At 33.4% G+C, this 17,843-nt stretch overlaps 1 protein-coding gene and 1 non-coding gene across 2 annotated transcripts; both read left to right on the forward strand.

The window, feature by feature from the left end:
* The first annotated feature begins 9,202 nt into the window (after window positions 1-9,202).
* TRNAN-GUU (transfer RNA asparagine (anticodon GUU)) lies at window positions 9,203-9,276 on the forward strand. Its single transcript has one exon. It is a non-coding gene; the product is annotated as a tRNA-Asn (tRNA).
* A 2,550-nt stretch (window positions 9,277-11,826) lies between these two features.
* LOC130718222 (zinc finger protein GAI-ASSOCIATED FACTOR 1-like) lies at window positions 11,827-17,415 on the forward strand. The gene is made up of 3 exons (XM_057568745.1): window positions 11,827-12,300; window positions 14,049-14,445; window positions 16,380-17,415. Exons 1-3 carry the CDS (start codon window positions 12,072-12,074, stop codon window positions 17,257-17,259), a joined length of 1,506 nt encoding a protein of 501 aa, XP_057424728.1. The 5' UTR covers window positions 11,827-12,071; the 3' UTR covers window positions 17,260-17,415.
* Window positions 17,416-17,843: the final 428 nt, after the last annotated feature.

The following is a 17,843-nucleotide window of genomic DNA, read 5'->3' on the forward strand; positions in this document are numbered from 1 at the left end:
ACTTGTAAGAAATCAACAAAACAATAACTTTTCGTTGCGATCAGCTCTTTGCTAGAGTTTCGCATTACGGCTTGCTCTGCAGCGATTAGTCGTGTTGATGGCTTACATGGCGGGTGCGGTTGTCTGAGAATTAAGCGAGGTGAATTGAAGCTGGTGGTGATGGAGGCATTTAGGAGGATAATAGTGGTGCATATATGGTTCGTCGCACTAGGGCCATTTTGCTCTCCTTTGCAGGGTCTGGTGTGGTTGATGCTCCTTCTGGCGGATGTTGCTGGCGTGGGGTTACTCTAGGGTTAATATATGGATCCAAGAGGAGGTGGTTTGTGGTGGTTGTGCGTTGGGACGGCCTTCTCTAAAAACTTCCACTCAATCTCCTTTCTTAGCCAGTGTTGTTTCTCTAGTATAGTCGTGGGAGTCGGCTGATGAACACTAACGAAACGATTATCTAATCAAACGATTACTCGAGGAAGAGATTGTGTTTCTCAATGCATGTTCTTAAGCAAATTTGCATGGAAAGCTCTTAGTGATTGCTATTAAGAGATCGATTACGAAATAGTACTAATTAACTAAGGAAACAACTAAAATGTATAAATAAAGTCTTAAAACGATTGGAAGTAAGGCTCAAATTAAAGGCCGAAAGCGATCAAAAAACTTGAAATAAAATAAGTGCTGAAAACTAAAGGCAGAAAATTAAACGACAAAGGTAAAATACGAGAAATTTGTATACTTGTATTGATTGTTTGAGTTGTGTTGTTTTTAATTTACAAATGTCTTTCTCTCCATTTATAGGGAGAAAATCAACTAGCTACATAAGTTAATGAACATTCAACCACTAACCATGTTGTGTTTCTTGCCAATATTGGTAAATCGTGGGATGCTAGTGTTCTATCTCTTCTAGTTAGCTTAGAAACTTTTGTCAAATCGTTCTTCCTTTTTATTTTTGAAACAACCAAAAAACTAATATTATTAATAAGAAGAGAAGCACTGGGGATGCCTCCACCAAGTACAACGAACAAGAAATCTCTATTAAGAATAACAATATCTAAAGACATGTACAATGGCCCAAGAAACATATAACCCACCTCAAGTCAAGTCGTTCTTCCTTATTTCGACCGATTCATTAGTGGGAAACCACCCCTCACTACTACAGAAAAGACCTTTCGTCACGGTTAAAACCGCTCATTCGTCACGGTTTAACCGTGACGATAGAAGGCGTGACAATTGCTCAATTGCCACGGTTAAAGGCGGAACTGTGACAATTGATTCGTCTATTATCACGGTTTGTAAAGCGTAACCGTGACAATAGGTTCCCTCTATTGCCACGGTTACGTACTTAACCGTGGCAATAAAGGCCACCTTTTGCCACGGTTAAGAGCGTAACCGTGACAACAGGTGGCCTCTATTGCCACGGTTACTTAACTGTGGCAATAGGTGGCATCTATTGCCACGGTTTTAAACGTGACAATAGGTCATACACCTGGTTTGTTACTAAAAAAAGCTAATAAGCTAATCTTCTCTTTAAGCATCCGCAACAGCACCTAGTAGAGCATCTGCAACAACTTGTCAGAATGCACACTGCAGCAGAAAAACAGCAGTCCATCAACAACAGCACAGCAGAAGCCGAAATAAAAATACTACAATGTCAAATTTAAACAGTGGAAATACATTTTTGAGCAACACTATGTTAAAGCCACCAATTTGTTTACATGCACTTTGATAAAGCTAAAAATAACCAAACCATTTTTGTTCTAGGAAGAACATGTAGCAAATAAATCATGGAAACTGATCGTTTTAGAGGGAGGAATGTATATTAGTTAAATGGAAAGCACTAAGTACTAAACCAGAAGTAACATAGGGAAAAAAGGGAAATGCATGTCACATGTTTAGGCCTTGTCATTATTGTAGGGCCATGAGTTGTATATCCTTGTGTTGCTAATTTGCTCTATTCCAAGGGACCAAGCCTTCAAAAAAGCAACACACGAGGTAAGAGGGAGGGAAGTTATGTATGTACATTTAGGAAAAAATGGAGAAAAAAATGGTGAAGCAAGCAAGCAAACTGATTGACATGGTAGAAAAGCCATGAACCATGAGGAAAATGGAGGAAATGGCATGGCCAAGTTATTCCCTGACTCTAGATTGTTTTTTCCATCTAAGAAATGATCCAATTGTAAACCACTACATACCTTCAATTCCCCGATGCCATGAATCATGTGGAAAATGGGGAAAATGGCATGGCATGGCCAATTCAAATTAAACACTTATGTAATGCGTTATCAGTTTATAAGTATTATAATTTTGGATTGCACCGTCTAAACAATATGACTAGCAAGACCACTAGTAAACTCCAAGACCCTGAAAGCTTTCACACCTCAGTCATTTGAAAAATTGAATCACTATATCTCACTCAACAAAAATGAGAACATAAGACAAAACAAGCAACCAGTGGACTAAAATCAATAAGAAAATGACTCACAGAAGTCTTAGTTTCTTCATGGTTGGTAAAGAATGAGGGATATTTTGGCTCAAATAGTTGCAAGCCATGTTTCTGCAATAAAGAAGATCCATCAGAAAAACTCACTGCTGAAGACACGGGGTCACAGGAACAAATAGAATTCACTGATGAAGGAACAAAATCAGCAGAACAATAGGCTCACCAACTATGTTGTTAGAACTCACATCCCTAAATAAACAAGAATATGGAAACAAGTAAGTCACATATGTTTACAGTGAAACATAACAACTTAGAATACATACTTTGGCATCAAAGTTGTTTTCAATTAGAATGTTTGCACCCTTTATGTCTTCTTGGTGAATGATGCGAGGGTGACCTGATTGATGTTTCCCAAAAGTTAATAACAATGATTTCATCCTTTTAACAAAAAAGAAGTGTACACAAATTGATTATTTATGAGAAGATAAGCATGCATATCACTTACAATCCTCATGTAAATAAGCAAGTCCTTTGGCTGATCCAATTGCAATTTGAGCCTGGTGTCCCAATCCATCAGTTATACACAAGGATCGCTACCATTCCATCCTTGAAGCTCCGGTGGGTAGTTATAGGTTCTGTATAGGTCCTGGAGAGCAGCCACTGCTCATAAAAACAAAAATTAAAAGAAATTGATTAGTAATTTCAAAAATCAAACACTTTTCGACTGAATTGATTCAAAGAAATTCCCAAGTATATCTATCATATTCACACACTTCAACAACCGAATAAACACAGATACGAACCTATACTCAATTTCAACTACTCATATCATCATATTAAAGAAAAGATTACATAATTTCCTTCACTCATTCTCTAACCTTGGTCCCTTGAAACCCTAGCTAGCAAATAAAATGACCGTGTGAAAGATAGAGGGAAGGAGAGAGTGTGAGAGACAGAAATGCATACCTAAAACGACTTTAGCATGACGATGATGGGCGATGGCGCGACGAAGAACAACCACAGAGAACGACGCGATGGAGACCTGTAGATGATAGAGGAAGAGTAACGAGCTTGACCTCACGAAGAGGATAAGCGAGGCCATGGTACCGTCGCCGTGAACAGAAAAGAGGTTGTGTGCTCGACCTCGACCTCGAGAAGAGAGAGCTTGGGTTTGTCGCCGTCGTTATGAAGGGTTGGAGTTGTCTCCACCGTCGTGAATGGTCAGCGAGCTTAACATGCTCACGCCGCTGGGATGGAGTGTGGAGAGTGTGAGAGAGAGGGTTTAGGGTTTTCTTCTGAAATTGGGCAAACAACTTCTATTGTCACGGTCCCTCAAAAAATAAAATAAAATATTATCCCCTATTACCATGGTTCCGCTTATAACCGTGACAATTGAGCTTTTGCCACGGTTCCGCCTATAACCGTGGCAATTGAGGCGTGGCAAAATGTTATTTCTGTAGTAGTGTCCACTATTATCATAGAACTGAACTCATGACTATTTTGCATGTGAAAATATTTTAGAAGTCCCAAAATATCTTCTTCCTTTTGCCCCAATCTCTGAATTCATTCATAAATATTGCCTTAGTACCCGCTGCATGCCTTTTACTCAGTAGTTTCCACATGTTGTACCAACAACTAACTTCATGCTCTTGTCTATCCCTAACGGTTAGTTACTACGCTATGATAAGCATGTCTCTTCGACTGCCCCAAAATAGCCGACTAATCGTTACAATTTTTAGGTACGTACCAACACTTAGCAAGAACCTACCATTTAAATTTATATCATATTGAAAAATACTTGGTACGCATGTGTTATTTAATATATATAAAACATCTTTCCGATGTACCAAAAAAATGAAACTAGTTGTTAGTTACTTAATACTTACGGATTCATATTCATGGAAGAAGAGAAGATAACCTAGAAGATAAATAGATAGGGACAAGAGAATTGGATAGTTTAATGGTTTCATTTCGTCGACATATAGATCCCTCAAGGAAAAGAAAGTCCAAGGAAAACAATCTATCACACATTATCTTGATTGTGAGGAAGTCGATCGATATTCAACATTTATGATATGCGTCGTACGTGTATGCTAAATTGCTACTCCCATCGTCCTACATTATAAGTCATTTTTACCAAATTCTCTATGATTAAGAAAATTAGTTAAGAATAATAAATATGTAGCTTTTTCAAACAACTTTCCAAAATCACCCTCGTATGAAATTATCTCTCCATATTAACATTCCACTACCTTTAAACTATATAAGGGTCTTGAAAATCAAGTAAAAATTTGGAAAACATGAAAATTCTTTGAATGTGGAGTATTAAATATGAAGGTAAACATGGAAAAATATAATTAATGCATGCTTCATAGATAATATAAAGTGATTTATATTATGAAACAAGAAAAACTTAAAAAAAGTGATTTATAATAAGGGACGGAAAAAATAGTATAAATTAGTTTTTAGTCATGGGGTGAATCTTTCACCTCGCTCTATTACTACATTAAGTGGTAGAGGGTTAGTTAAGAAGATTTTTTTTTCATTTACATAAATATTTAAAAATCAAACTTTTAACAACTCACTTAAAATATGAAGTGTTGAACTATAATATCAACCTATTTATTTGCTAATATAAATTAGTATTATAGATGTAAAACTTTAACAACAAGCTTTTTCAAATCAATGAATTTCATAGAGAAGGACTAGTCTATTTTTCTTTATAATAAATATATAGAATAGATTTTTTTAGGGGGATATATAGAATAGAATTCAAATTACGATAGTATAGAATATTTTCATTATTATATTATAGAATTTCAATTAAGCAGTCCAATGTTTATATATTTATATGTGGCCCATGTGGGAGTGTTCGGATGAAGGAAATGAGTATATTCATACACATGCACATGCATCAATTATTCGATAGTTCAAAAAGGTGTAATCATGGTTGTTGAGACTTGAGACAATGTTTAGAAGTTAAGGAACCAATGCCAAGACAATATAATCAAGAGTTTTATGGCCATTGCCAACATAAACAAATCTTCAGCTAAAATCTAGCTTGAGATTAGTTAGTATTCAATTGATGAACTAGCTCTTAACTTTTAATTTAACTAGAAATTGAATTTCTCGAATGTATTTTTTTTAGTAAGTGGTTGATGATTCGATCCTCAATTTATGTTTATGAAAAAAAAACTCTTAAATCAACATCTTACTGTTTAGTGTGCTAATAGTAGGATGAATGATTAGTCTCAGAACATCGAGGATGGAGAAACCTTGGTTAACTTCAATTAAAGCCAATTATGCATTATACTGGTTGGTCTGCGGATTGTGCGAAAGTGATTCAGGCTACTGCACGAAATTTTGAGATGAAGATGCATGTTCAGTGGTTACCTGCGGTTTGAGATCCCTTCATTGAGTGGTATGAGAGTGTTGTTTCTAGCTCTGGTCTCATTGTGCGTGATGAAGGTACATTGGAGTCAGAGTTTGGCGGTGTTGTCATGTTTGATGCCGATGGTTAAATGGTGAGTCAATGGTTCATGTCGCTCCCCCTACTCGGTGCGTTGTACCTTCTATGGTTCTTTTAGATGTTGTATTCTCTCGTTTCAGTGGATTGTTACAAGAGAAGGCAATACATAGGAATGGAAGTGTTTGCTAACATGGGATTCGTGGAGTCTATCCTTTGTGGGTCACTTGGTGGGACAGGTAAAGCATCGAGGGCGAGGTCGGCCCAAGAAGAAGCAGGATCGCCAGGTCATGATAGCAGAGGAAAGAGAGGTTCCAGTTGTGGCATAATCTTCTGTAGCTAATGAGGGTCTAGAGCTTCTTGATTGCATTTTTGATAGAGTGCAGGCATGCGGGAGACTAGAAAATTATGTGGAATTGTGTTTTTCGGTACTGATGAAGAGACCTTGCAAGCTTGTGTGGAGCATCTTTGGACTACTCATCCAAAGAGGTTTGGAGCATCTCAAGCTCCGCGCTGATTGCATGCATGGTTTTGTGTTCTTTGCATTTTTTGATTTTGTGTTGTGTCGTAGATTTGCATATTAGTGTTTTTTATTTTGTTATTTTCGTTGTTTTGCATTATACAAAATTCACTGTCAAGAGAATCTATATCTTAATGACTCCTTGTAAATTCAATAGACTTTTTTTACTTTTTGAAAGAAAAAAAAAATCAGTATACTGTTCATAACATAAAATGATGTATATAAAATCAAATCAAAATAGTGTGTATTGAATAATTTGTAAGAAAAAAAAGGCTAGCCTCAAACTGAAACTTTTCAAACATCTGATAATGAATTTGTTTGTGCTCGCAGGGCACGCAGAGAAAAAAAAGAACGTAAAGGACGGAGAACAGCGCGATACAGGGAATGGTCACTTTCTTTCTTTCTTTATTTGAAAGTTTTGTACTAATTTGTTGAATAAATTAGAATATTAATAAAATTACCAAATTGTCATTTTCAATTTCAAAAAGAGGAGTGAAGATAGATACAAAAGCAGGAGCCACTTAGTGGCGTGGTTCAATATTTCTCATCATGAACCAATAAGACGTACCTGATCATAATGGGTAATGATATATACACACCTCGTTTTGTATACACTTCATTTCCACCTATTTTTATTTCTATCTCTCTCATCTTATTATCTATCATATTATATACTTTCTCTCTCTTACTTTTTTTTTTTCCTATCTCTCTCATCTTCCATCTCTTTCTACCTCATTTAAGAGGTGTGAAAGTAACTTTACTCGATCATAATAGCAGATCGAGCTGCGGTTCCAAAGTCCCATCCATCAATCATTATGTATGATAGGTATGTATATTTGGAAAAGAAAAGAAAATTGTTTCACACACCTCAATTACCCTCAATTTAGAGATATATAGATAATAATAGAAGATGGGGCTATTTAGAGAGTTATTCTCTTATTGTTTTTAGTTCTGCTAGAGTTTCCTAATTAAGCGATGGGAGGGTGGGCTTCTTCCAACAGTATAACAATGTCATTTTTGCGATAGGATATTTTGGAAGCATGGAGCAATGAAACATTTGGAGCTAGCTTATAGATGTTAGAGCTAGATAATAATATAAAATCATTCATATATGATTATTACCTAACTGTTTAAGCTTCTAGAATAATTAGGTAGCGTTTGGTAAATAGGTGGGAAGGGAACGGAACATGACACATGGGTTCCGTTCTGTGTTTGTCTGTATTTAAGATAGAACGGAACGGGACAAAAGGCTTCAGGAACGGGACACTTTGGTTCTCTGAAAAATGGTGGAACGGAAGGGAACGAAACGAAACACTCTCTTAAAACTTTTGCAAGTTCAAAATTACCTCTAATTTATATTTGAAATTTTATGTATCTAAACAGTTTAAAATCACTTCTAAATTTGAAAGCACTTATTATATTTATAGACAAAGTTAATGAAAATCTACTTTTTCAAAAAAATCACTTAAAATAAAATCAATTATTTTTTCAAAAGTAAAATCACTTTTTATAAGTAATGATAAACGAACCAATTAGAGTGCGTTTGATTCAACTTATTTTGGAAAAAATCACTTTTTAATCAAAAAATCACTTTTTAAATCAAAAAAATTACTTTTTGTGTTTGTTTCAACTGAAGCTGAAAACATATTATTTGAAACAGTTACTTTAGATTATCATGAAAATCTATGATGATAGATGAGAGGAGATAAAAAAAAATGGTTTTAATTAGATTAGTCAAACATCAATCAACTTAATTAAAATAAAATCAATTATTTTTTCAAAAGTAAAATTAGTTTTTGTGATAAACGAGCCAATTAGAGTGTGCTTGTTCAACTTATTTTGAAAAAATCATTTTTTAATAAAAAAATCACTTTTTGTGTTTGTTTCAGCTGAAGCTGAAAACATATTATTTGAAACAGTTACTTTAACTTATAATGAAAATCTATGGTGATAGTTGAGAGGAGATGAAAAAAAGTGATTTTAATTAGAATAGTCAAACACGAATCAATTTATGCTTTTCCCAAAATCTCTAAAAATATATATAGAGTTAAAAATTAATATTTTAAAATCTAAACAAACGCACTTAAAATAGCTTAAATAAATAATTAGGTTTCGGCTTTTTTCAATAGCATACTGAAACAACTTAAACAATATATAAGTGATTATTTTAAAGAAATAAGTGATTATTTCATGAAGTAAGCAATAACAAACGGTTTCTTTGCAAAATGTTCAATTGAGTTCATTTTGTTTTCATCAATCAAATATTAAACGTGCAGGGTTATATATATAATTAAAATCATGGTTCTGTTCTATTGACTTGGTGTTACCAAACACAACACACGGAACATTATTGTCCTGTTTCATCCTGTTCTGTTCCATTCTGTCCTGTTCCGTTCCGTCACCAAACGCTATCTAAGTGTTTGATATGGTATCCGACCCTCAATGATTAAATGGTTTAGAGTTCGATATTTTCCGCTCTCAATTCTTTTAATAAAAAAAAATTAAAACACATGGTAGATGAACATATGCGTTCTTCACAATTCAAGCTTAAACAAGTTGTTGCCTGTGAAGACTTGTTAAATATAATAATATAAAATTATTTATATGACTCATAGAGGTTTGATCAATGTAAACAAACATTTAAGAGAAAACAATGAAGAAAGATGAAAATTAATAGTACTACTAATTTAATGAGACGGTATTAATGATATCATTAATTGATATTCTCTCGAATTAGGATTTATCTAACACTTTCAGCAGCAACTTAACCAATCACAAACAAGAAGCTGGAATAGCTCAGTTGGTTAGAGCGTGTGGCTGTTAACCACAAGGTCGGAGGTTCGAACCCTCCTTCTAGCGTTTTTTGTTTCATTTTAATATATGTTATATGACTTATAAAAAAAAATCAATCACAAACAAGTTTTAAAGATTTAGTTTTTCATTAGTTATCTCAATCATTCAATATAACTATTAGGTCTGTTTGGTGGTCAGGACATGATAGAATATGACAGGATAATAATCATATCGTGTTGTTATCTGTTGTTTGTTGCGCCAGCAAGATATGATAACACTATCATGTCTCCTATCATATCTTGTCTATCATGTGTAAAAGTTATCATGAGGGGAGAGCTAACATAGGATACTATATTTTCTTTCAGTATCATAACTCCAAATTTATTTATTTTATTATTCTATCATTTATAATTTATAATAATATTAATTAATAAATATAAAAATATTAATTTAAATAAAATAAAAAATAAATAAAATTATTATTCATAAATAGTAAAATAGACTACTCACTTACAAATATTGATTTATTAATAGTAATAGACTAATTTAATATTTTCATCTCCTATTATTTAAAAATTATTTATCTACTTATATGATAATTTAAATATAAAATACTTTTGAAATAACAATATTTTTAATTTAGTTAATTTTTATTATTTATCACGTGTCACAATTGAGATAAAATCAATTGGTTACAAATATCGATTTTTTTAATAGTAATAGAATAATTTTCTATTTTCCTCTCATATTATATACTTATATAACAATTTATAATTTAAATATAAAATACTTTTGAAATAATAATATTATTAATTTAGTTAACTTTTATTGTTAATTATCACGTGTCACAACTAAGTGAACACCAGTTGGTTAATTGCATAATTTTATTTAAAATATAGACTATCTTCGAAACAATAAAATAGGCTAATTAATAAAATTTAAATTAATTTTAGTTATTTTAAAATATAGATTCATTCATGAAAATGCATAAAAAATTAAATTTAATAGAATGATCAAATTTTAAATGTATTTTTTATTCAAATACAAATTTGATACATTTTTCTTTATCATATGATGTCCTTATCATGTGTACTCAAACGCAAGATATGATAAGAGTTTATCATGCTTTTATCCAATCATGTTGCTATCATGTTCACATATCATATCCTAACCTAACCACCAAATCGACCCTTAATGTACAAAATTTTGCAAGACAGGTTTTGCAATTAATATTTATGTTGAGAGACTATCCTTCATTAATAAAAATAAAACGAAAGAAAAATAAGGGAGACCAATTTCGTCACGTCATCGAAGATATGTTTAAGTACTAGAAGCCCCATGTTTGTAATTTAAATATCAAAAATAACTTGGATAATGACCTATAGGAAATTACCCCAGGCACACGTGAACAGAAGAATTTTTGTACTATTATGGGGTCATTTTCGAGAATGATTCGATCAGAGTCCACCCGTGACGGGGTAAGGTTATAGTAGTAATTGCACCTTCTAGGCGGCTAATCCTTACTATAGGGACAGATTTGTTGTTTTGATTAAAGAACAAGGGTATTTTCGGAATGACAGTGCTTGCGTATAAATATCCCCGGAAACAAACAAAACTTTCCAACTTGAAGTCCTCGTCCGCTAGCAACGTGAAATAAATTAATCTTTTAAAAGGCTACCACAAGTGTGCTGCCCATAATACCCTTTCTCAATCCATAACTAAGAATAAGGAATATTTTCTCCCTTTGCTATTGTGAGTCAATTTTGGTGATTATTGTTTCAATTACTTATATTAAGTTTCTCTACTTTTAATATTTCAATAAAAAAAAATTGAAATGATAATATTTGAAGAAATTTGGTCCAAATTTTAATTGGACCTCCAATAATTAATAAAAAACTTAATGTGAGTCGCAAAACATAAAAAACATGTGATGTACAGAAGTTATTTGACCAAATGTATTCAATTTTAAAAATAGAATGACTTTTTATTTGAGCAATTAAAACTATGAAAATCAAATTCACGCATTTCTAAAACTATATATACAAAAAATGCAATTAAACTTAATATTAATTTAAATATGATTTTTTATAGCCAATATGATTCACATATTCCATGATCAAAAAGTAAAATTTTGTAGAGTTGAGTTTAATATACAAGGAAGTGTTATATAATTTTATAATTGAATAAATATGGTCCACATATTAACTTAACTTATTGTCTAAATAGCTAACGAAAAAAAAAAAGTTGATGCAGATATATCATAATTTTTTACATGAGTGACATATAATTAACACAGCTTATGTTACTTTTACGTCAAAAGTTATTACACATGTTTACTTTTCTGTTAGTTATTGAATTGGCAAATCAACATTTGGATCAAGCTCTTAACTAGATGTTTAAAATATAGTGACCAAGATTATACATTATCAAAACATAACTACTAATTAATTGTATAGTACTCATAGGAGGAATAGATGAAGGTCATTTTCCTAATATCAAACAATGCCAAGGGCATATGATTTAAGCTAGAAACAACAGTGACTCAAATAAGTATATTTTTTTATTTTTATATTACAATGCAAATAATCCAAAAGCCTGGTTTCTTGTATTCTTATGCCAGCAATTTCCCTCGTCTCCACACCATAAAAGGAGGAGAGTTTCCTGGTTTTTGTCTTCCTCTACTTCCACAAATCCCATATTTTCTGTTTTGGTTTCCTCTCCTTCATTTTTTTCTTTTTTCCATAAGAAACAACAACAAGATTCAAACAAACACCTTCAGCTAGTTTGTCAATTAATTTAGAAAAGGGAACATTTAGTTTTCAGTAGATTCTTCTTCCCTTTTCTTTGGCTACTGATCTACGATGTCAAACATCACAAGCTGTGATAGTGGGAGCTTCTCTACAGAGAATAACAGAGGAGATAATATTGCAGTGAAGAAACAGCAACCAGAGATATTTGGTCAGTTTCATAGTCCACATTCTCATGCCTCAACAACGACAACAACAACAACAAATAAAAGCAATGGTTCTAACACAAATTTGCAACCATCTGCACCTGCTAAGAGGAAAAGGAGCCTACCAGGAAATCCAGGTATCTTTAATTTCTAAAAAACCATCTCAGTTAGCTCTCTTGAGTCTTTTTTCTTTCTTTTTTTCCCTCATTAATTTGCATATTAATTGATTCTTAGTGTTCTCTCTTTCTTTCTATTTGTGTCTTACTAGTTTAAGTAACACTCTATTACTGGTTTTGCAACTTTTTTTTGTAATTTAAATGGATAATCAAATTAAAGTTGAAGCCAAAGATGAATATTGTCATCCATGGCCTGAGCTTCCTAGAATATATAAGGAAAAATCTTGTACCTTGAGTTTTTTTCAAGAAAAAAAATTATGTTTATTCACCCTTCTCATAAAAATGAAAATTTTGTAGCTTTGCAAAAACAAATTCTAAAAATGAAATGATGATTAAGAATTTTCTTGTATATTTACTCAAATTCAAAATGGGTTTTTACAAAAAATAATATCTTACCAAAGGCCTACAGTAATAAATTTCTGGATAATGACAAGCCTAACTAAGTACATTTCTAGGCTCCATGAAAGGGGATAAGGCATGTGGAAGGTCTTTGTTGAATTAATTTTTTTGATATAAACCAAAATTAAACAAGGATCTGGGGGTCTTAAAAATGATGATCAATTATTGGTGCTATAAGTAGGAGAAGAAGCTCAATTATTGCCTTCACAATAATTGCTGTTCACTGTTGACTTTGGTTGACTCCTCTAGCTAGTTCTCATTGCCTTGTTTTTGGTTCCACAATCAGCTAAAAGAACCATATACTTTCGCTTATGAAATATCACTTGCATGCTCTCTCCCTTTTATGTTTGGATTCACTTCAAACTCTCCTAAAATTACTTTAAAATATAATTGAAGCTACAATTAATACATGATAATCCATGTTTAAATATACTATAGAAAATCATGATGACATAAAATCATTATAAATTAAACTTAAGAAAAAGTTAAGAGAAATTACTCTTATATACTATATATTTTTACTCATCCTAATTTTCTAAAGTATACCCAAACATGCCAGCCTCGGTATCAATCAGTCTTTAGAATTTTGTGTCCACCCTGAATACAAATAAAGTGTTCTTATGTCTTTTTCTTGTGCCTATAAATGAATTTTGTAAAAAAACCAAAATTAAAAAAAGTGGCACCATGGAAGAAACAATGTGAGAGAGGTATTTGAATTCGGATTTAATTAAAATTACATATACAACCTTGCACTTTTTTCCAATTAGTTTTGTACGAGTAATGTTTCATCCACACCTCTCTTTTAAGGTGGAGAGGTGGAATGGTGAAAGAGATAGGAAAAAAAGAAAAAGTAAGAGAGAGAAAATATGAGATGTGATAGATGATAAGATGAGAGAGATAGAAATAAAAAGATGTAAAAATAGAGTGTTTAAAAAATGAGGAGTGTATATATCATTACTCGTTTTGTACATATATATCTTCACTTTTTCAGTGTTGTCAGACACCAACCTTCTTCTCTCAATGTATATCCATTGAACCAATTTGACATGTTGCAAAATTGCACATTGATAAAATAATCAAAATTAAGTGAAGCTAAGAAGACATGCATAGTTTAGTACACGTTTTACCAACATGCTTCAACGTATTTTCCTTAATGAGTATTTATAAAAAGTAATTTATTGGAAGAGATCTATTAATTTATTTTAATGTAATTTTAAACTTTCACAAAAATTACTCATATGATTTATTGTTAAATACCTTAACACACACAAAAAAAAAGTTTAACATGTTCTGCAAACTTCCTTGAGCAGATCCAAGTGCTGAAGTCATTGCTCTATCACCAACCACACTAATGGCCACAAACCGGTTCGTGTGTGAGATCTGCAACAAAGGCTTTCAAAGAGACCAAAACCTCCAACTTCATCGGCGAGGCCACAACCTGCCGTGGAAGCTGAAGCAAAGAACCACCGCAGAGGTTCGGAAGCGGGTCTACGTCTGTCCTGAACCTTCATGTGTCCACCACAGCCCGGCAAGAGCACTGGGCGACCTCACTGGCATTAAGAAGCACTTCTGCAGAAAGCACGGCGAGAAAAAATGGAAATGTGACAAGTGCTCCAAGAAGTACGCTGTTCAATCTGACTGGAGAGCACACTCCAAAATATGTGGCACGAAGGAATATAAGTGTGACTGTGGAACCATCTTTTCCAGGTATATATTAAATCTAATTCACCTCATATATTGATTAGTTCATAGAGTTCTTTAATAGTTATTCTTTACATACATTTTTTAGCAACACACACAATCAACCACACATCACAGATGTTCATTCTGTGTTGCTGAAAAGCGTATGTACAAAATATGATCATTTTCACATGTTATTATAATATATGCATGGAAATTGAAAACTCATCATGAGTCATGAATATGTTCATAGAATCATAGTTTTGTTTCGTGAACAAGTTGCATGGTGTAGCTATCCTTTACAAATAAAGCGTACAGTTTCAGCAGCCAAGATAGTTGGTCGTTCTTCAATCCTTTGACCATGCCCACCAATTGCATTGCATCTTAGGATTTTTTTTTTCAACCTTCTTCTAGGTTAGTCTTATATGCCATTAGTTTTCTCTTTAGTAACTATAAAATAACACATCATGTTTTAGTTCGGGATGAATCATCAACCTTGATTAGAATTTAACATTTGTATATTGTGCAATGCAACGAGAAAGTCTTTCTGGACTACATGCAGGACAAGTTACCACAATTAATCTACAGAAATATTAAACAATTTAAATTTTTAAACACTCAAATTAAACGGTTTTTCTATCTCTAGCGAGGGAAAAAGTCAGGCCACGCTTTGTGCAATCTAAGTTTGACTTTCATTCTAATTTAATTTGCAGCCCAAGTCTATCTGTGGCTTGGCTTGTTATAAGCTAAATTATAAGGTTTGACATGATCTTTTAGACTGTCTGGTCTAGCCTACTAAGTTGTTTACAAGCCTATTTAATAGATAATGCTCTTTTAAAAAAGTCGGTCGACCAAAGAGCTAATTAATAGATAGACCGATCTATCTGGCCAAACAAGCTTTTTCTTGATAGCCTAAACCCTAGTCATTTTGGTTAATCAAGTTTTAGAATGCCTGGTCTAGCATACTAGCTTGTTTACAAACCTATTTAATAGATAATGCTCTTTTAAAAAAGTCGGTCGACCAAAGAGCTAATTAATATATAGACCGATCTATCTGGCCAAACAAGCTTTTTTTGATAGCCTAAACCGAGTCATTTTGGTTAATCAAGTTTTAAAAAACACATGCATAAGTCTAACCTCTTTAATAAACGGGTCGGGTTAGACTTTTAACAGGTTAAGGCAGCGGACCCCTGACGAACCACTTGCATGGCGTACTCTCACCCCAACATACCTCTCATATTTTTTAATTTTTTTGATAGGCGAATGTTAGTTATTAGAAATGTTAGTAAATTAATCCCTCCTCCGGGTTTGAACCCGAGACCCTTCACCCTTTATCTCACTCAACCCTTATGTCCTTAACTCTTACACTTAAGCATATATACCACACTTTCTCAGTATTATTCCCTTTGCCGTATCATATCACATCACATTTATATCAAATTAAATATTAATTATGTTCTGTTTTCTCTTTTTCTCATTTCAAACGTCTACATTCATTACGTGTCTACCAAATATTTTTCATCTATCTATCACTCTTCTCTCATTTTTTTCACTTTTCATATTAGGGATGTCTGAATCCTCCGAGGGATTCCTAAATTAAATATCATTTTCCTATATTTAATCTATTTGCTTCGGTCAAAGATCCTCATTGAAAGACGAAAACATTATTCTTTTCATTTCATAAAAATTATCCAATTTTAATACTTGAATATTTTCTCAATTCCATTTATTTATCTTTTTTACCTATCACGTCATTCATCGTATTTATTTTTATTTTTTTAAGTGTGAGGTAAAATTGAGTGTAAATGTATTATTCTCCTAAACATACCCATGTATATTCTCATGAAACAATATATATAGTTCTTTATGCGGCCAATCTGCCTTCCCTCTTTTTTTGTTCTTAATATCTCACAAATTAACAACTCCGTGTGTTGCTTTGTTTATTTATGTATCTTGTGCAGAAGAGATAGTTTCATCACCCACAGAGCTTTCTGCGACGCACTGTCTGAAGAGAACCACAAAGCCAATGAACAAGGACAATTGCCTCCAAACATAATGCAACCAATCCCAATCAACACCAATCCAAACCCACAAATGCCTCATGGGGCACCAGAATTCAACCATTCAGATCAAAAGCATCCATCACCATTACCATTACCACTCCCTCACGAGCTCAACATTCCCATGTTCTCTCGAAACAGTACTCCATCCACAAACATCTTCGATGAAAATGGCCTCCACATGGCGGCTGCAGCAGGCTCACCCCACATGTCCGCCACAGCGCTGCTTCAAAAAGCAGCACAAATGGGCGCAACCGTGAGCGAAGGCGCCCACACAAACATGGCACCGCCGCCACCATTCAGTGCAGCAGCGGCGCAACAACAACAGCAACTGCGGCCAGATGGGCACTCCTTCATGAACCAGCTGTACATGCAACAGGGCATGTACAATAATTTCAATGGTGGTGGAATGAATGGCGTGGATATGTTTAATGCTATATTGGATCAAAGCAAGGCTTTATCGAAGATCATAGAACAGAATAGTAGTCAAAGCAATAACAATAATACTGGAGTTTCAGTTTCTTCAGCAAATGGTGGGTCGAGTAATGTTATTAACATTGGTGAAAGTAAAGGAAGCGAGGAGGATGTAATGACTCTGGACTTGTTGGGGATAGGAGGAGGTGGTGGTGGTGTTAGTGAATGTGGTGGTGTGCATGAGAATTTCTTTGGTGGTACACAACAAACAGAAGCTGCTACTGCTGCTGCTGAAGATGAGGTTTGGAGAAATTGGTCAACCAAGAATGCAGGGTTTGAATCATTTTCAGCAACAAGCAACATTTGAAAACACCACCAACAAATAATATTCAACCTTTTTTAGTGGGTTGATTTTATAGCCCAGTGTAATAGAATAGACTTCTCTGGTCCGGTAACTTTGTTTTCAAATGTTAAAAGATGGCATATCTTCAAGAATTAATTGATTCCCAGTTGACCTGTTCAATATGCATGCGCGCTTCGACCAATAGTATCTTTATTTTATTCATTTCATAATTCATACATATAAGCAAATCTCCCAAATGAAAATGGGTATATAGTTATACGTGGTATACTAAAAATGTTTAGGTTCCGTAAACATGTGCTCCCTCCGTCCCTAATTATAAGTTAAAGTTGTAAAAATCACGTTTATTAAGAAAGTCTTAATTGATGCATTGGTTTTCAAAAAAAAGGTACAACTTTTCATGTCTACCCCTATTTAAGATAGCACTTTTTAATCATTATATTACTAATAATGCTCCACTAACAATAAATGCAAGGATAAATATGGAAAGAAATATTAGCTTTTATAACTTTATCTTATATTTAGTGACAAAACAAAAGTCTCAACTTTAGCTTATAATTAGAGACGGAGGGAGTAATTAAGAGTTTGAT

This window comes from Lotus japonicus, chromosome 5 (assembly GCF_012489685.1).
Source record: "Lotus japonicus ecotype B-129 chromosome 5, LjGifu_v1.2".
Taxonomy (NCBI): domain Eukaryota; kingdom Viridiplantae; phylum Streptophyta; class Magnoliopsida; order Fabales; family Fabaceae; genus Lotus; species Lotus japonicus.

What these genes read in the sequence shown, in the direction of transcription:
- LOC130718222 (XM_057568745.1), top strand. Translation starts at nt 12,072, where the DNA reads ATGTCAAACATCACAAGCTGTGATAGTGGGAGCTTCTCTACAGAGAAT. An exon ending in GAGCCTACCAGGAAATCCAG is followed by an intron (nt 12,301 to 14,048) that starts GTATCTTTAATT and finishes TTCCTTGAGCAG; the next exon opens with ATCCAAGTGCTGAAGTCATT. An exon ending in TGTGGAACCATCTTTTCCAG is followed by an intron (nt 14,446 to 16,379) that starts GTATATATTAAA and finishes TATCTTGTGCAG; the next exon opens with AAGAGATAGTTTCATCACCC.